We start from the raw sequence: 21,284 nt of genomic DNA, 5'->3' as shown, positions 1-21,284 counted from the left end.
ACGGATAAAATCGGTGTCTGCATAGCGACCGATATATTTTCAGTTGCTAATGAGTAGCGGGTTGGACTTCTAAGTATTTCTTTTTGGTTGTTAGTTCAGTCATTGAATAAAATAGGAACCGATTTTTCTAATGTTGCAATAGTTTTTGTATTGGTGGCTTAATGATATTTTTCTTGTTATGGTCAAGTATCAGCGTTAACACAAATGATATAATAATAACACTACTAATCCATTAACTTGTCACATCAATTAAGGAGTCTAATAGAATAGTCATGTGTATTTTTTGTAAATTATACTTTTACATCCTTCATCAATTAATTTGAAGATATCAATTGTTTTAAATTTATGAGAACTTTAAAGCATAATTTCCTAAAAAAAATTACATATAACTTTCTTGTCAAACTTGTAATGACGCAACAAATTCATTTTCTAACACCATTATTGCATTATCATTTAAAGTTCTTGCTTGATAACAAAGACTAAAATAATAATTTAAAGGTCTAAAAGAAGAAAAAAAAACTAAAAAAACTATATTTTATATTGATGATAAGGGTATTTAAGCCTTTTTTTTGTATAAACATATATTTGCATTGGCCAAGTAGAAACTAAAATATAATGGCGTGATTTTTTAGGTAATATAATGACATGATAAATGCTTAGATTTAGTATTAGTTAGGACAATACTAAATTTCAAACTTAATGAACATCATCAAATTCGTTTTTCATCAATTTTCTTACCTCATTCACTTAATTGGGTCCTTTCATGGTCTTTCTCTCTCTCTCAATGTAATCTTAATTTTACTTTGTATATGTAAATGTTGGCTTAATCTTGTGAATATTGTTGGCTTTCTTGGATGTTTGGTTTGATTGTTTTTTGTTTTTATTTTCACTGAAAACAGAAAATGTGATGAAAATGTGTTTGCTTGAATTTTTGTAAACATTTTCAGTAAAAATGAAAACAGAAAACAACTAGAAAATAAAAACAATAAATTCTCGTTTTCAGTTGAGAACAGAAACTCCATCTCGAGTAAAATGAAACTACGGTGGCAATAAATGTAATTTTAAGCAAATCCAAAAATACAAAAAGACAAGAACTCAATTTATCATAAATTTTCATTATTTTTATTTCATGAAAACAGAAAATAAGAAGTCAAACCAAACATGTTTTCAAAATTCTAATCTTTTAAAAATGAAAACAATTTTCAGAAAATGAAAACAGAAAATGAAAATGCAAACCAAATACACCCTAAATTTCCTATGCTTGTTTTTATTTGATATTAGTTGCAATTAATTAATGGCAAGTTTCATGTGTTGTGTAGGGAGGTAACACCTTCGTGCTTGTTTTTGGACTAAATTTGTTTGGAACGTTCTAAATATTTCCAACAAGCAGGGTGGCCCTTGGTTTGAGTTTTTTTTTATTTTCTGTTTGTATTTTCTAAAAAAAATTATTTTCTAAATTTTTAGATTTAGAGAATATGTTTGGTTAAGATTTTTATTTTCTATTTTAAAAAATAAAAAATACTGAATGTTCTCCACCCAAAGCGCTTCTACAATTGCATCTCCACCCCAGCCAAGACCAAACCTCATTATCCCTCTCAAATCGTTATCCCTCCTTCAATCCCAAACCACCAAGTCATCGTTGCAAATTCTCCCACTGCAACAAATGTTGCATGTCACGCACCAAAACATGAGACGTTGTACTGAAACAAGTTCCTAGATACGGTGGCTTTTGTTCGCAACAAATGTTGTAGGTCCCAACCAAGACCCCAATCTCTGGTCCAGGGGTGGAATGGCGCACGGTGGTGTTTGTGCGACAAAGTGAGTCACGCAAGCATGCAAGTGGCAAAGGGTGTCATGGTCACCTGCACAGGATGGCCCGTGCAAATCTGTGAGACAGATAACTATGCGCGACAAAGGGGGGAGGTGGCGACGCACGCAGGTTGTGGTGGGTGAGGGTGGCGCGATGGAGGTTACGCCTCTGCTTTGCAATGTTGTGAGAAGCAACGTTTTGTTCGAGGAAGGGGGTGGAGGAGAAGTGGGTGCATTAGAGAAGATGAATGTGATTAAATTACAAGGATTGCCACCATGTTTTTAGACTCTTTGAAAACACCGAAAACGATTATTTTGCGTTTCGTGTATTTTTTTTAAATATTGAATCTGTTTTCTGGATTTGAAAATGAATATACAAAATCAAATGTATTTTTCCTCTCATTTTCTGTTTTTAGTGAAAATAAAAACAGAAAATGGGCAAACCAAGTGCCCCTATGTTTCTTGGTTTTGCATTTTGTAAAAATCTCGGTGTGGTGATCTCTGTTCTTCTATATGCATCAGGTAGCATTGTTTCCTTAACAATTCATATAATTAAAAAAATTATAGAAAAAAAATGTTGAGATTAATTTGTAGAGTTTAATTAGAACACTTTTATAACATAAAAGTCATAAATCTTACTCTTGCCTACCAAAAAAGACTCATAAATCTTATACTAAGTACTTTCTTCTCCAGGCTTACTTGTAATGAGACTTGACTTGTTTTTCCAATATTTATTTTTAAATACTTTTATGTTATGAGTTGAGTGTTTTTTTATCTCTAAATATTAATTTATTAGTTTTGTTTAAAATGTCAGGTTTGAATCATAATCACTCTCCTTCCCTCTTTTCTTCCTTCACTTTTCTCCAATTGGACAAACTTTATATCTTCTTATGAGTTGAGTGAAATTTAATTTTTAATATTAGAAAATTATAAATATCATGTTATTTTTTATTTAATATTACTCAATATACACTTTATTTAAAATTAAAAAAATTATTACTTTCAATCACAATTCATCATTATTTATCGATGAATATTTTTTCAAAAATTAAGAGAGATTTGTGTATAACGAGAGAGTTTGTGAAATTTCACATAATCCCAAGACTAATTAGCGTATGACCATAATGATCATTCATTAAACGAGATTTTAAGATGTGTTTCATCTTGATGATGTGAAAAATAAAAATGCTTAAATGTTATGATTGTATCATATCTTTTATAAAATTTATAAATTATAAATGATTTGGTAACGTTTTCTTGCTAATTTCCGATATATATAATTTTGAAAAAAAAAATCAACCATTATACTACAAATTTGAATTCTCATTTTAAACGTCAAAACGTTTTATGGTATTCTCTTTCTATTTGTAATGATTAAATTAATATTTTCTTCTTTAATATGTTTTATTCATTTAAACTATTTATTTTATTTTATTTATATTGTAATTAATGCTCAAGTTTCTTCGGCCAACAATGGACAAAAGTAAGATGTTTATAAATTATTGATAAAAGATTCCAATAAATTAAAATAACTCTAATTAAAAAAAAACATTTTTTTTATAAATTCTTCATGTGCTTGTTTCAAATTTTTAAAATAATCAAAAGAATACAAATCTAAACAAAATCATAAATTGTTTTGAATAGCTTCTTATAAAATCAACGTATTCTTTTGAATTTTTTTTATAATTATAAACAAATACAAATTAACTTCTGTTTTTCTTTTCTAAAATCTCTTTGTGAAATTTTCAAATATACTACGTACTTATTTAGTATTAAATATTCTAAATTTTCTTTTGATTTTTGTTTTTTAACTAGTATATTAAGTAGTGAAATTTTCATTTTCTGCTTGCATCATAAGTGCATATCATTAATGCTTGCTATTTCGAGGCACGTGACTAAAATAAATAAGTTGGACGAATGGTCTAGTGGGTGCATTAACTAATTTAGTAATGTAAGTTCACGAGGCTTGACCGCCGTCTGATTAATTTGAATTTGAATTTGAGGAAATAAATACACAAAAAGTCTTATAAGATCAGTTTTTAGGAATAAAAAAGACAACCTACAAGATTAGAACACCAATCAAAGAAAAAACATTTAACTAAATCAATTTTGATTTTAAATCATGTCTACGATCATAGGAGAATCTACGTTGTAACGAGGGTGAGTGCACCCCCTCATTTTAAAAATAAAATCACAAGTAAAGTTTTTGTTTGACAGAAAATTGTAAATAAAATCTAATATTTTTTGTATTTATCTCCTTTAATTTTATGTATTTGCACCTGCTGAATTCAGTATTTATATTTTATTCGCACTAGCTTGGGACAGTGGACCCTAGATACGCTATTGTCTACTTTCTAACTTTTATTAAGTCCAACACACCAATAAAAAAAATCCCCTAAAACACAATATTGTTACACAAAATCTTAAATAGACCATTTCACTGTTATAGAAAAATGTGCCAAATAAAATGAGAATTAGACGCAATTTTTTTCTTATATTAATAGAGTTAGACATAATGATCAAAGATATCATTTATTAATCACAATAATCCAAATTATTCAATATAATTACTTTTATTTGTAAAATAATTTTATTTGATTAAAAATTTAAATATAATTAAATTAAGAATACATAAATTATTTTGTCGCCCTCGTGTAAAGCCGTTAAGAAAAGATATATCAAATGATGTGTTTTTTAGTCAAAATATCGTTAATTGAAAATGTCCAACGATGCTTACAAGAGCATATGATACTAAATAAAGAACATTTCGGTAATGCACGACAAGTAAACAATAACAACTCAGACACTATTCAAAGCTAAATGGCTACTTATATTAGCAAATCTAACACGCTATAAGACGAAATTCATCCTCCTAACACAAAATAAACATGATAGAGTCTGAACTTTTCAATTTTTTTCCCTTTATTATTTCTTTCGGATCAACACTTGTTCATCAACAACCCAAGTCAAATCAAGAAGACCTATAACAATCCACAATGAATTTGAATAAATTAGTATTGTGCAAAGGAACTCACATAAAGACAACAAATATGAATAAAACAATATTATCTAAAGAAACTCTAAAAGTAGGACTCTAAAGGTTTAAATACTGAATCAAAAGATGACTATAACAAAATTATTTTAAACGGGTAGTTTCTCTTCTCAACATGTTTTGATCATGGGATACATATCGCCTTCACATAATCCTTGCATATCCTTATATCCTATTCGTTAAGCTAATTAATCACAACAACAAACAGAATGCACGTGAATTGTGAAGTAGGGCTATAACAATGGGTTTTGTTCTATATTGGCGACTTTATTTTGAAATCGACATTTTGTAAACATTTTTGAGATGCACAATTTAAGTTTCATTTAAGGACTTATAAAAATATTAATAACGTTTATATTTTTTTTCACTCCATCATAGGAACTAGGAAGTTTTATATTTTTTAATTGGTAAATAAATGTTAGACCTGCGCATCATTCAATAAAATCATGTTTTAAGTCACATTAAATTTGTAAAAAAGAAAAGATGAATGTCTGATATTTTAAATCACGTCTGGATTGTTAAAAAAAAGGTGGAATAAAATAGCATTGAGCTTGATGTTTAGATTTTTAAATTAAAATATGATATATAAAAATAAATTTCATGTTATACTTTTTTATTTTGTTTATAAATAAAGTTTTCTCACTCCTTTCTATCTGGAGAATGAGGTGGAAATAGTTTTTAATTTTATTTTTCAAACACATAAAGATAATAAAAATATGGTTTTACTTTATTTCATTTCACTTAATTCTATTGTGCATTTTATTTTACTTATTATTAAACATCCAAACATGATTTTGAAAATATAACTCAATGAATAATATTGTAGATGAAGCTTATAATTACATTTAAATCTTTGACGTCTTTTTTTCTCATGTCTTCCTCTCTATCTAATTTGTAGCCGAACTCTTAAACATTTTGACAATATATATTGTTTTCTTTTCCTTCACAAATAAATATAAAAATAATATATTATTCCTATTTTTTTAATCTTGAACATTCTTATAAATTAATACAATAAAGATAATAGCATTTATTACCATTTATGTTGGTCTTTTCTTGCCTTTCTTTCAAAATTCACAATGTTTAATGACATATTGATTTCTAGGTTTTTTTTTTTTTTTTATCTTAATGGATTGAATTAGATTAAGTTCACCCATCATTTCTTGGTGTCTACATGGTCTTTAAATTTAAGTGTGTTGGATTGGATTATCTCACTAAATAAATGAGTCAAGATGGACCGACCTAGCTGTTGAATTAATCCATATTAACAGAGCTATAGTATTAAGTGGTCATGTCTAATAATGAGCACTTATCCTACATGGATTCATGAGGCCAGGACTAGCAAATGGATGTTAGTTTTATCTCTATAACTTTTTTTTTTGTTCCATTGTTTCTTTCTAACACCAAAGCTCATTTTATTTTTTGGACAATAACCTCCAATTTCAACTGGCACCACTTCTGTACTTTAAACAAAAAATAGAGAAGAAAATACATAAATAAAAACTTCTAAAATATTTTAATCTTACTTATATTTTTGTTACTTTTGTGCTATGTTTGGTAAATAAATAAGAAAATAGGCAAGGAAAAAATACAAATGAAGGCTTGATCTATATGAAATAAAGAATTTTTTTAATATTTATTTTAGTCTTTAAAGAATTTTATTTAAAATTCAGTACTTTAAAGATTATTTTTCCTATTATTGAATAACAAAGTTAGATAATGACATAATAAATATGTTTTTTTGGTAGATTATGTTTAAGTTCTTATATGTTTAAAATAGTTTATGTCGTAGACTAATTAATAAAGAATTTAAAAGCATAATTTATAAAAAAAAATTTACATGTGAGTGTGTGATTGTCATCTCTGTCTCCTTGATAATGTAAGACTTTTGAAGTTGTTAGTTATCAATTAATAGTTATTTGAGACAACAAAAATTATTAAAATTTAAAGGATTAAAACAAAAATAATAATCTTTAAAAGATTAGAATAAAAATCAATCCATTTTAAAGGGAAAATAAACTATTTAAACCACAAATAAATTATATATGTTCTTAGTTGAAGAGAAGATGTGAAAAAAAATAAAGAAAATTTTACTTTTAAGAAATAATATTTTCTTTTATTTTTTCTCTTGAATTGAAATTTTAATCTGCATAGAATGTGTTTAGGATTGCTGCAAAATTTAAGAAGTATTAATTTGATCATTAGAAATTTTTTCATATTAATTTATTGTCTATAAAAATAAAAAATATTTTTCATGGTCTTCAATGATAATTCTATTAAACTATTCTCGTATTTAATTATCTTAATTACTTTTTTCTCTCAACCTCATAGAATATACTTAGAAGACACGAAAACCTATATTTGTTTTCATCTTCCCCTAATCTCTCAAAAAAGTACAAGAAAATCGTTCAACAAGTAACAACAAATTACAATTTTGTGGGGAGTTTTAGCCTTAAAAAATTATTTAATTTATTTTGTGAGATTTTAACCGTCAGAACTTATTTAATTCATTTGTAATTATTGGTCACGATAAAATATCGTCATCTAACGGAATTACCACTAAAGATCATAAAAATATATTTTACTTTTATAAGGATCAAATTAATAGTTTTCAAACTTTATAAATACTTCAAACTGACCTTTTTAATTTTTTTACTATTCCAAAACGCAGCGTTGGACTCTTCATTTTCTCATTTTTTTTGTCATGCTACAAAGCATTCACACAAAATTATCTCATGGAACTGGTTAAAATTAATAAGCATACCGGAGAAACCGGAAAAGCGGACACACATGATATGAGTATGAAACGGAACTTAACAACTGGTGGCAAAAGTGACATCTTGCATAATAGCATAGTGTAACACTCAAAATTTGGTCACAAGACAAATGAGGTTTTTTTTTATTAAATAGGGGCAAAATTTTACCCAATTTTTTGATCGGAAATATTTTAAAAATTATCCAATAAAAGATAAGTTGTGTCAGATATGACTGAGTTACTTTTTATTTTTCTAACTAAAGTTATAAAATTACTTATGATTTCAGTTTTTTTTTTTTTTACTTTAAAGTCATAATTTTTTATTTTATTATTTTTTTAACGGGAGACTTCAGTTAAATTTTTTTTATGATTTAAAGTCGTAATTTTTTTAAGTTTTTATTAAAGTTTTTTTAAATTTACAATTGTTACAGTTTTTTTTATTTTAAAAAATATTTAAATATATAATAAATAATATTAAGTTGACTTATTTATTTGTATATTTTTTTATGATTTTATTTGATATGTTATTAATTTATTTTAATACTTTATTATTTAAAACATGTTATATATGTTTTTAATATAGTTTAATTTAAATGTTTTTTTATATTTAAAGTTTAAATATTCTATTAATAAAAATAAAAACAACATAATTAATACATTAATATAAAACACATAACATAAGTGAAAGAAAAATATAAAAATACAAGTTATTTTTATTGAGACATATTTAAAAGAACTCGGTGTGGGACATTGTCTCATTATTACTTTAATAAATATGTAATTTTTATTTAAATATAATCAAATTTTAAATTAAATTCTTTCAAATTTTTAATATCTCATTTTAATTTTTTTATGTATTTTTATTAATAGATTATTTAAACTTTAAATAAAAAAATATTTAAATAAAACTATATTAAAAATATATATAACATGTTTTAAATAATAAAACATTAAAATAAATTAATAATATATCAAATAAAATCATAAAAAATATATTAATAAATAAGTCAATTTAATATTATTTATTATATATTTAGATATTTTTTATTTTTTTAAAATAAAAATAAAACTATAAACAATTATAAATTAAAAAAAATAAATTTATGACTTCAAAATTGTAAATTTTAATCGTAAAAGAAAAAAAAATATCAAAAAAAAAGTTTTTAACTGAAAAGGTCGTAAATAATTTTTATGACTTCAATTAAAAAAATAAAAAAAAATTACGACTTTAAATTTGTAAAAATAAAAATTAAAAAAATTATTTACTACTTCAATTAAAAAAAATAAAAAATTGTAACAATTATTATGACTTATAATTCCGAAGTCATGACACAACTTATCCTGTTTTTAGGTAATATTTTAAAATATATTTCTGATTTAAAAAAATTAGATAAAATTTTATCCCTATTTAATGAAAAAGCCGACAAATGGCGTACATGGAATGGAACCAGCTAAAACATAGCCCAATGACAGAACAAAGTCATTGGATGAAGTCCCTAAAGCTAAAAGAAAGCACAGTGTGCTTTGGTACAAGAGCGGAGTCAGGATTTTTATTTAAGAGAGGCCAAGATAAAAGAGCATAGTCTTTTTTTTTTTACTATCACATGCATGACATATTAAAATTGATACCATTTGAAAAAAAAATAGATATCTCTAAGAAAACAATTAAAAAACATCAAATAAAAAAGTCAACCCATCTCCTCCAAAACATTAAAATGAAATTCATGCAACGTGCAAAAATTAACAACTAATTTGAAATTGGTCAAAACATGATTTATCAATAAACACGCTTAAATAAAAATTTATTTTAAATCTATTTTAAACTACTATTACATAAAAGAGGCCAGATTACCAATGTGAAATGCTTAGAATCAGACGCAGGATGATGCAAGGGCGGAGGCATTCAAGCAAGAAACATGTACAGGGTTGCTAAATGTTAAAACTCAAAAACCTCAATTTATAACAAATACTAACAAAGAACCAGTAAAAAGAATGCTTAAAATAGGATACAAATTTTGAAAGTATCTATTTAACGCTAACTGTATATTTATATATTTAGTGCTCGAATTCAAGACTTCTAGGTAAGTGATAATAACTCCACTCTGTTGATTGAGATACTTGATAGTTAAAATAGGATTCGAATGATAAATATGTTTAAAACCACACATCTTGAAATAGGAAATGGAGGAGGACTTTCTATTTTTTGAGCAACAACCATCTTATTTGGATCCAGGGTTGCTTTTTTATGTTTTACGAGTTGAAACTCCTAAAGTATCTGTTATGCAGGTTCTTCTTTGAAAATTTTAAAATAAGTTTATTTTAAAATAAAAAATTAAGAGAAATTAAAAAACATTAAAAACTAAAATTCTGGCGGTTGTTTTTAACAATTTTTAAACTCACATGTTACAACTAAAATTCACCCCAAACACGTAGTGTAAAGTAAAACTTATCTAAGCCTTCTAGATTTTTAAAAGAAGACAATGAGACAGATCATGCCATTTCTATTTCATGCATGTTATTTTAATTTTTTTTAACATAATATTGATACATAATGGATCTTGTTAAACAGAGAAATTAATTTTTGTTAGAGACCGTAAACGCATAAAAGTTAAGTATTTTATTCCCAACAAGATATATATTTCATACCTAATAATTAATTAGGATTTAAATTTTAAACCACAGAAACAAGTCACTGTCGTCAATCATTATTGGTTATATTTATCTTAGATATTTACTAAACAAAATAACATTTGTTAGCAATAGCATGTTGAAATTACAGGGGACCTATGATTATTAAGGCCCATTACTAGGCCACTGCTTCCTGCACACCATTTTTGCTTCCTACACTCTAGAAAATTGAAAACAAGCTAAACGAACAGAAATACCCTTTTTTCCTCTTTTATTGAGTGACTAGGCACCTCCTTTCTCCAGTAACAGATGCTGGATTAAAGTTCGACGGGCAATTTGGGGGAAAGAAGGTGGAGTTGAAAGAGAGAAAGGGCAATATAGGGATATTTTAAATTTAGGAAGTGCAGAAAGCAAAAGCCCATGAGAACTACTAGGACAGACTATGACTCCAAGTGTCCTTTGAGATAAAAAAAAAATGTAGAGAAGCATTAGAATAGAAAATAGAAAAAAGAAAAAAAGTTGTCGTTGGTTTGTTTTTCATTTCAACGAAAGTCCGAACCGAACACGACAGGTTCGAGCTATAGCAGTACCCAAAACCCTAGCTAATCTGAGTAGTGAGGAACTGAAACACACTCACTGTGGCAGAGGTAGCGTCGCTGCAGTATTAATCAGATTCTCCTTCGGATCTTCCCGTTTTCTACAATGGCGGCTGAATCATTGCAATCTCTCGTCTCCCTCTCCGAATTGGTTTCCACATCCTCCACTAACCAGCGTGTTCGTATATTCCGTCGCGAAATCCCTGCGTTCTTGAATTCCTCCACTTCAGGTCAGCACCGAAGCCATCGTACTAACACGCCATTTCCATTTCACACTTCCCAAACTCAATGCGCCATTTCCATTTAACGACGAGCGTTTCATCGCGAATGAGGCTTTGTTTTTCTTCGTTATTGCTTAGTTAGATAAACATGCATGGTCTGAATGCGTGATTTGTTTGTTGTTCGACCTAATCGTTTTGGTCTTTTTCTGCAGAAATGTCAACGGAGCTCGCTTCGTTACTCATCGATATAATATTCAGAACAGTCGCGATTTACGATGATCTTAGATCGAGGAAAGCCGTTGATGATGTGATTGTGAGAGCCTTAGGTGGAACAGTGTTCATGAAGACTTTTGCAGGAGCTCTCGTTCAGAATATGGAAAAGCAATCCAAGTTTCAATCTCACGTTGGGGGCTATAGACTTCTCAGCTGGTCGTGTTTACTTCTGAGCAAGAGCCAGTTCGCCGCAGTTTCTAAGAATGCTCTTTGTAGAGTGGCTGCGGCGCAAGCTTCTTTACTTAGCTTAGTTTTGCGAAGGTCTTTTCGGGAGCGAAAGGCTTGCAGGAAAAAGTTTCTCCATTTATTTTCTCAGGTTCAGCTCAACCGTCATTCTTTTTATTTTATTGATGCTAATACTAATACGTGTGTTGCTTCCTCAATTTTTTGCTTTTGAGTTCTGATATCCTCCTTTTCGATTATATAATGTATATAAGAAATTATAGTGTAATTTAGATGTTTATACTTGTTATCAGTCGCCGGATATTTATAAAGTCTACATGGAAGAGCTTAGAAATGGCCGAATTCCTTTCAAGGATAGTCCGGAATTATTAATGCTGTTGCTGGAGTTCTCAAGTCGATCTCCGTCTTTATTTGGGGAATTCAAGGTGAGTGGGTGTACATAAGTTTTCTGGTTTGTCTTTGCATCGGGTTGATGTTAACCTCATAGGGTCTGATGTAGTTCTTTGCTCCTTACAGCCAGCATTTCTTGATATATATGTTAATGCAATACTGAGTGCAAAAGAAAAGCCAGGAAAGAGTCTTACTGAAGCATTTCATTCACTTTATTTGCAAATGTCACATGGAGATTTTCAAAGTCTTGTGATACCATCCTCTGTTAAAATGCTAAAACGCAACCCAGAAATTGTGTTGGAGTCTGTGAGGATTCTGTTGAAGTCTGTTAACCTTGATCTGAGTAAGTACGCTGCTGAAATTCTTTCGGTAGTATTAGCACAGGCTCGGCATGCTGATGAAGGGAGAAGGGATGGGGCATTAGCTATAGTCCATAGTCTGAGCCAAAAATCTAGCAATCCGGATGCATTAGACACAATGTTCAATGCTATCAAATCTGTTATTAAAGGTATAAAATGTCCCTATGCTTGTGTTGTTGGCTTTTTATGATACCCACTAAACCATTTGGAGATGTGGGTTATATAGAGTTTTGATTGACAGAATTAGTGGTGCCGTTGTTATATATTTTGACTACACGAGTTTCATTCTGAGTAGGCTCAGAAGGAAGGCTGGCTTTTCCATACCAGAGAGTTGGAATGGTGAATGCGATACAAGAATTGTCTAATGCACCTGATGGAAAATACCTCATCAGTCTGTCTCGCACAATATGTGATTTTCTTCTATCATACTACAAGGATGATGGTAAGCACATGCTCTAATATTCCTTTTCATTGTTAATCTGATTTTATATATATTATTAGGGATTACATTAGAGATTACTTTCCTTAATTGTATCATTGTTTCCCTATTTCCATATTTACATAAAGATAAAATCATATCTTTGGCATATATATATATATATATATATATATATATTTCTTTACTAAGTTGGTCTTTTACTTTTTTATTCAATGGTAGAATAAAATATTATTCTAAAGAAAAGATAGAAGGTAAATATTTGGGGAAGGGATCAGATATCCTCCTAAACAGTAACCTGACAAATGAAAGTAAAATAATAAGCCAAAGAGACTAAAATATCTAAAGAGCTGTTTAATCCCTTATATATCAATAGTGGAAGTCCCCTAAAAGCAACCCTGGTTTGACCACCTAGGAAATTCAAAACATGTTCCTAACCCCTTACAAATCTTAGGGCAATGGGGGCATTGTATAAAATATGAGTGTTCCTCTCCAACCACGTATAACAGATATCTGCAAAAACTGCTCATTGCCACAAATATTGGCATTGAAAACCTTTAAAGTGTATCACAAGAACTTTTCTAAGGTGAAAGATTGAAAGGACACGTTCAATGTTCACCAGGAGGCCCAAACAAATTATAACAATAGTAGTTAACCTCACATGACAATGCAAAAATAAATGCTATTTCTAATACTCATAATTTAGGATAAAAGTTGTCTAAGGTATGTGAATATGCAGCATGTCATTAGTAATGCTTTTAAATGCCAGGGAGTAGCAATTGGTATGTCTCATTATTCTTAATGTAAATCAATGAGTTACAAAGGAGGTGCAGTTACTGTCACTGATCATTATTTGGTCAGCTCTCCTCCTCTGGACTTTTTGGTATGTAGGGTGGAAGGAATTCGGGGTAATAGATGAACGTTTTGGTGGGTGGCTTTTAGTTGGACTGTATGGCAGCTGAGGAACAAGATCATATTTTCGAATGGTACTTACAACGGCAACAAACTGCTGGAGGATGCTATATTCTTACTTTGGTCATGGCTCAGAAATTTTGAGAAAGATTTCGTAGTCCCCTACAACCATTGGTCATCTAACCTTAGAGATGCTTTTGTTCTTAGTCGAGGGTAGAAGTCATAGTTAGTGGTAGCTATACTATCTGATTTCGAGTTTGGTTCCCATTGAGACTGCTGTGTAGTCTGATCTTTGGAACCATTCCACTGGATTTTATTGTAATCATGGTACCTCTTGTACTTGGATTCATTTCACACACACACACACACATATATATATATATATATATATATATATATATATATATATATATATATACTTATCTTTGCTGACCAAAAAAAAAATGATATAAGTTTGGTTTTAAGCTACAATTTTTAACATTTGATAAACAAATTACTCTCTCTATTCCTTTGTAAGTGTCATTTTTGTTCCTATTTATCTGTTATTTTCACAGTTCAAGATAACATTGATTGTTTTTTTGTCAATTATACCATTACTTCCCACCTAATTTTTAGTTAATTAATATTTATCGTGAAAGTGGAAATAGAAAATAACTAATGTATATTTATTGTGGAGTAAAAATGAAAAAGGGTTAAATAGGTAACTTCATAACTATTTTATGAGGAACGATAGAATTTATTGTATTTCTTGGCTCCTGTGCAAAAATCTTTAAGACACTTAAAAAGGAACAAAGATGGTAACACTTTTTTTTTTTTTTTGGTATTTTGTTGTTTTACAAGCTTATTTAATTACTTAAAATTTTTTATGATGTTTCTTTTAATTTGAAAGAGCTATTCTACTTGACAATATCCCTTGCAAGCAGTTCTTTATAAGGATCATATTATTTGGTGCTGAATCATGCTCCACACTTAATTGACAGGAAACGAGGAGGTTAAAATTGTGATTTTGTCAGCTATAGCTTCTTGGGCAGTTAGATCTACTGATATCATTCAAGAGAGTTTGGTTTCCTTTTTAGTTTCTGGCCTCAAAGAGAAGGAAACTTTAAGAAAGGGTTTTCTGCGCAGTCTACATGCTATATGCAAAAATGAAGATGCTATCTTAAAGGTGACCTGTTATTTTCATTAATTGTACTTGCATGTTAATTTATTTCATGCATACTATGTGAACTTCATTCCCTTATGTTTCAACTATATTTTTCAGATGTTACCATTGTTTGGCCCTCTTGTCCAACTTGTTAAAACTGGCTTTACAAAGGCAGTGCAACGTTTAGATGGCATGTATGCATTGTTACTAGTCGTGACGATAGCTGCTGTTGATATTAAAGCTGGTTTGTATTAGTAGAAATCTTTATATTCTTTAATATTGAGTACTAGCTTAGTTCATTTTTATTTATTTTATTTTTTGCCAAAATTTTCATTTGTTCAATTGTGTTTTACTTTCCTAGAGGAAACATTGGTAAAGGAAAAGATATGGGCTCTGATATCACAAAATGAACCTTCGGTCGTGCCAATTTCTATGGTGATTACTCAACTAAAAATTGTAAATAGTATTACCCAGGTTTTATTCTACATATCTGAAATGATGCTCTGCAGGCTTCAAAGCTATCAATTGAGGATAGCATGGCATGTGTTGATCTGCTTGAAGTGCTTCTTGTGGAACATTTGCAACGGTAAATTCCATTATAATGCTAAAAAGATAACCGTAGTTTTTTCCTTTATGTGTTGTATGCTTGATTATGTTTTATTTTCTTGGTTTTGCAGTACATTGTCCAACTTCTCGGTCAGATTGATGTTGCAGGTAAAACACTTTGCATTTTTATCAGATTCCCATATTGACTTTCTAAATTGATCCACTTATTGTTAACTTCATGCAGTTAATGATCTCTTTTATGTGTCATCCAAGATGGGATATTCGAAGAATGACTTATGATGTTGCTAGGAAGATTATCACATCTGCTCCACAGTTATCTGAAGATCTATTTTTGGAATTTTCAAAGTACCTTACTTTGATTGGAGAGAAACATTTAGCTTTAAAAATAAGGTAAATAGTTTTGTTACACTGACCTGCATATTTATCAGTTAAGTTTGTATCAATCAGCTGGACTTAGATGTGCTTATTTCCGAAAGGTACCTCTTCTTGGTAGTAAAAGTTGCATATTTTGCTATTAGATTTGGACCTACAAAAAACTTAGTGTTTCTCCTGTCCAGTGGCAAGAAATTATCTGGAAATTTCCTCTTCAAGTTCCCCTTTTGGTTTTTTGTTGCTTTTCTAAATTACTAATAGTCACATGAGTGGAAAATGCTGTTTTATAAGATTGGTAACACTGTTTAGTATCTTTTGGTTTTGCTTCTGGAAAAACACTTTCTAATGTGGTTGGAGCAACTTCTTCCACAATCTAGCAAATATTGCTTGTGCCTATCTTATTCCTCGAGAAGCTAATGATCTATTTTGGAAATTCAATTTTCATTGATTAATTGTTCTTTTTCATACCACTCCTCAGTCCTCACTACCTATTATAGTTTATAGAGGGTCACAAACATGGTCCTAGTGTCCTACCACATTTGAATCATACTTCTGTACTTCTCACCAATCTCAATCTTTTCCATTCAGCTTTAAAACTTTTATATTTAATTTGCAGTGATACTGATATTTCTTTGGACCCTCAAGTTCTGTTCATTCCATCTGTTGAGGTGTTGGTAAAGGCTCTGCTTATTATGTCACCAGCAGCTCTGAAACATGCTCCTGAATCATTTTTCAGAATAATACTTTGCTCACATCACCCATGTGTAGTTGGTGGTGCAAAAAGAGATGCAGTGTGGAAGGTAGTTATTTACATGTGTGTGGTCTTATATTCCATTTTCACTTTTAATTATTTAATTAATTTCTAATAAAAAATAAACTAGTATAAACTCAGCAGTCTAGAAGCCTGGCCTTGTGCTTGTGATCAGATAATAGCCTAATGAATCTGACATTAGTTACAGTTCAATTGAAATGTGTGTATTGATGATTATATCTTACAGTGGCATTATCTATTTGGAAAATGATATGATTGGTTCCATACATGTGGGTATTGGCTCATCTCTCTTCCAGTTTATTTTTGATACATCATTGTCTGATTTTTCATAACCCAAAAAGAGGCAAAAACTTGCTCTTAGCAGCACCAAAGTTTTATCAATCAACTGTATAATGGCTTTCTCTGTGTGTGTAGGAAGTTACTCAAGTGAGAACATTTAGTTGATGTGAGAAATGAGAACAATGAAATAGTGAATATTGACTATTGGATTATATAAAAGATAAATGCACATCACTTTTTTTAAGTGATCATGTGAGTACTAGGGCTGTGTAAAAAATCCAAAGAACCAAATAAAAAAACTAAACCAAATTAAAAAAAACATTTAAAATGGTTCTTTAACCAAACTAATTTATTATTTGGATTTGGATATGCTGCTACATTTCTTCTAACAGGTTTGGCGCACCAAAATAAACCAATCCAGATTATTCTTAAAATTTAAAACTAAATATTAATATAAATACTATTTTTTAATATACATTCAAGTATCATTTCAACCTTTTTTATGCTTATTTTCTTAAAAAATATTCTTTTATAAATCTTTCAAAATTAATTATTAATCATAAAATACATAAGTAATTTTTATTTCAAATATTTTATTTACACTAGCAGTTTTAAGTTTGAATGAACGGGTAAAGTGCCTTACACAAGATGGGAGAAGGTGGGATCGCTATTTGATGGACCAATTCTAGAAGTTAGTGTAGACAAACAAGACGTTTGGAAATTAGAATTTTCATGTTAAAATAACATTTAAAGAAAAGAGAGAATAAAAAACGGAAAGAAAAATAAGGTAATGATGACAAATGTCTTGCATTTAAATGTCATTATTAGATAGAATAAATAATGGAAAGAAAAAAAAATTAAGGAAAAAAGATAAACCAATTCATTGGTAAAACCAGTAAAAACACGATTGTAATACAATTGAAAACTGGTTAAAATTGATTTAAAACTGATTCCACACTTAGAAACTGGTTCAAAACCAGTTAGCAGTCAAAACTGGTTTAAAATTGTTTCTACACTTAAATCAATGTAGTACCCATTCAAAACCACTTTGGAACTGGTTCACCAAAACTGAATTGGTTCAATAAATATAATCTGGTTTCGCATAGTAAACTAATCCAAAAAAGTGGTATAATTTGGTTTGGTTTTTATTTTGCCATGCATAGATCTACATGTGAGCATTTGACCTCTAACCAGTTTTTAATCTTGATAATTCGTATATTATTAGAATCTAGACTTATAGTTCTCATTTGTCACAATAACCAAAATGCTCACTTGATTTTTTTAAGTTGTCATGTAACCACTAATTAACTTTTAATCTTACTATTTATGCATGGTATGATCAAGATTTATTATTCTCTTATGCTTAAAATAAGATTTACTAATTAACTTGTAATATGAAATCATTTGTATGCCTATACTCAACAGTTTAAGCTTTGTGATAGTTGGTTCATGATATGCTATTAGAATCTCTATGGCCATATGTCGAAACAAGGTAGTGTCCTCGATTTAAGTCCAAAGGGCTTGTGCATTGGGGGGGGGGTGTTAGAGATATAATATAAAACAAATTGTGGGTCTTCACCTATTAGATTTATTATTCTCTTATGCTTAAAATAAGATTTACTAATTAACTTGTAATATGAAATCATTTGTATGCCTATACTCAACAGTTTAAGCTTTGTGATAGTTGGTTCATGATATGCTATTAGAACCTCTATGGCCATATGTCGAAACAAGGTTTTGTCCTCGATTTAAGTCCAAAGGGCTTGTGCATTGGGGGGGGGGGGGGTGTTAGAGATATAATATAAAACAAATTATGGGTTTGCTGATAAAAAAAAAAACAAATTATGGGTCTTCACCTATTAGATTAAGCCTTTGGAATAGTTGGTTCATGATTGTTACCTAATTCTATAAAATAAATCTTGTAACTAAGCAAATATAATAATGCTAATGATGAATATAGAATTATGGGTGTTCTCTCCTATCATTGTACAGAATGTTTAGGCATTAGGAAGCTTAATTGGCTGACTTATAGATGCATACATATACATTTTGTGGTGCACGGTTCTTTACTTCAAGGAGGTATACTGTGCAGCATGTACTTTTCTGATATTATTATGCTGTTAGGGGTTAAAGAAAAAATATCCAAAGATTTTTGGTAGTTGGGGAGGGTAAAAGGTGGGAGTATGTAACACACATACACTACCCTTCTAATAATGTTAATTTTCAACCATTATGATGATTTAGTTTTAAATATTACAAGGTTATGCTGTTTTTTTTTTCTGTGTAAAAGGAGTAACATCATTAAACAGAAGAAAAATGGTTACAAAAGAAGTCAAGGATATACTCATTTCTTTGAAGCCAAATGCCAAATACCCCAAAGATCTATACATATAATCCATCCCCATTAAAATGTCTTTTAAACTAATAAAAAAAATTTGTGCTGAAATGGGAGGGAAACATCTTGAATTTACTAAAAGCATTAAACACATAGTCTAGCTAGATGGAAGTATATCTTTGGCCCATACCTAAAAACTGTATGTATTATTTTTCAATTTTTTTGTTTTTTAACAAGGCGTGTTTAGAATTTTTTCGTTGACAAGCCTTTGAATGAGTAATCTACTCTGGTTTTGATAATTATCTGTGGGATGATCATCATCATTGTTTTTACTTTTTACTAGTGTAAATGGCATGTCTGTGTGCCTGTAAATATACATGGTGAGGGGATCTTATTTACTGTACATTTGTGTTCCCCCCCCCCCCCTCTCTTTTGAATTGTTAGCTAACCTGTTTCATTCTTTTTCCAGAGGCTCTCCAAGTGTCTGCAGACACATGGTTTTGTTGTCATTGATATCATTTCAGCTAATGTGGGGGGTTTCTTACAGGTAATTGTGTGATTGATGTACTTCATATCTTTTGTGCTTTCTTCTATATGGTTAGAGTAGCTGTCTGATTATATTCTGAAGCGATGAATATATTAAATATTAAAATTTTCTTTTCAATGTATATTATATTTTGCTAAAATCAATGATGCTGCTGCACATTTTGTTGTGTGTTTGCATTATTTGAATCACCGGATTGACTCTAATCCAATGAAATGTTCTGGACAGAACTAGTTCAGATATGATTCCATGATGTCATAGTATTGATTTATGTGTGATAGAGCTGCTATAGCGGCATCACGTTGCACCTTTCACTTTTGCGTGGCTGGTTGTGGAATGGGTTTCTGTAGTGGTTGTAGCAGAGTGAATGGTATCTGCTTTTGCATGAATTTGTGGACATCTCTGCTACTTTTCTGCTTATGGGTGAAAATCGCTCTTTTGGCCCTGGAACGGTGTTGTTTGGTGCTGTTTTATTTTTGTGGGAACAATCTTGTGGTTTTGCCTCATTTTCATTTAATCAGATCAGAAACCCAATTCGCTCCCCCTCACTTGCATGCCCTGCTCATTGAGTGAGGAACCCAGATCCTTGTCTCTGATGAATACACACCTTTCTCTGGCAAGATATCTGACATCGCAGCATTTTCTGGCAAGCTTGTCACTGTTCTAGCCAACCTCACTCACACAACATTGCTCCGTTTTATCCTCTGTTCTCTCTACTCTCTCAATGTCTCTAATAGGTTTTTTATTCCCTGTTCTGTGTTCTCTAATTCTTCTAAGCCCCGCCCATTAATTTTTATGGCTTAATTAAGTTTTTCATACCTGGAATATAGTCCGTTTTAAAAAAACTACCTAACATTCATTTTTTCCCCCAGGTACCTGGAAAATTTTTGCATTTCATTTTAGTACTTGCCGTCAGGCTGCATTTGTTAAGTGATGATGTGGCAGAAAGAATGCTACGTCATCATGCCTAGTCACTAACCACGTAAGCACATGCCTCTCCACGTCATTAGGCCCAAACCCTCATCCGCCAGGGCCACACTGTCCTGGCCCATTCCCGCTTCGACCACTTCCTCGTGGCCCAACAACTCGGCGTCACCTTCTTCCCAAACCCCCACGACCTTTGCAAAGAACACCCTGAAGTGATTCTCTTATGCTCCTCCATCATCTCCACTCAGCGCGTGCTCCTCACTCTCCCCTTCCAGCACTTAAAATGCAGCACACTCTTTGTCGAGGTGTTTTCCATCAAAGAGTTCCCCAAAAACCTCCTTCTCCATGCGCTCCCCTCCGATTTTGACGTTCTCTGCACCCACCCCATGTTTGGCCCACAGAGTGCCCCCCATGCGTGGGTCGACCTCCCCTTCGTCTACGAGATGGTCCGAATCGGCGCCAACGAGCACCCAATCGTGCATTGTGAGAAATTCCTCGGCATTTTCGCGAGGGAAGGGTGCAGGATGGTGGAGATTAGCTGCGCCAACCATGATAAGTTTGCGGCCCCGAACAAGCTAATTGGCAAAAGAGAAAGTTGAAGCCTTTGGAATTGCAGGGTCTAATCGATTTGGAGATTATGGAACTGATTTTGGTTGGGGGAAGCCTGCAAAGGTGGAGATGACTTTCATTTTTTTAAAATAAAAAAACAAAAATTAATGGCATGGACACT

General features: G+C 30.6%; 1 protein-coding gene across 1 annotated transcript in view; it reads left to right on the top strand.

Moving 5' to 3' along the window:
* Window positions 1-10,752: 10,752 nt before the first annotated feature.
* LOC114400256 (protein ILITYHIA-like) overlaps window positions 10,753-21,284 on the top strand; it is a 29,625-nt gene continuing 19,093 nt past the window's right edge. The window contains exons 1-13 of the mRNA XM_028362609.1: window positions 10,753-11,070; window positions 11,274-11,650; window positions 11,811-11,942; window positions 12,034-12,415; window positions 12,562-12,708; window positions 14,595-14,779; window positions 14,876-15,002; window positions 15,120-15,193; window positions 15,268-15,344; window positions 15,436-15,472; window positions 15,549-15,715; window positions 16,314-16,497; window positions 19,553-19,630. Coding sequence (XP_028218410.1) covers window positions 10,947-11,070; window positions 11,274-11,650; window positions 11,811-11,942; window positions 12,034-12,415; window positions 12,562-12,708; window positions 14,595-14,779; window positions 14,876-15,002; window positions 15,120-15,193; window positions 15,268-15,344; window positions 15,436-15,472; window positions 15,549-15,715; window positions 16,314-16,497; window positions 19,553-19,630 — 2,091 coding nt within the window. The 5' untranslated portion in view covers window positions 10,753-10,946. The remainder of the gene's footprint in view (window positions 11,071-11,273; window positions 11,651-11,810; window positions 11,943-12,033; window positions 12,416-12,561; window positions 12,709-14,594; window positions 14,780-14,875; window positions 15,003-15,119; window positions 15,194-15,267; window positions 15,345-15,435; window positions 15,473-15,548; window positions 15,716-16,313; window positions 16,498-19,552; window positions 19,631-21,284) is intronic.

The sequence above is a fragment of the Glycine soja genome, chromosome 19 (assembly GCF_004193775.1).
Source record: "Glycine soja cultivar W05 chromosome 19, ASM419377v2, whole genome shotgun sequence".
NCBI lineage: Eukaryota > Viridiplantae > Streptophyta > Magnoliopsida > Fabales > Fabaceae > Glycine > Glycine soja.
This window is presented reverse-complemented; position numbering and strand designations above follow the sequence as displayed.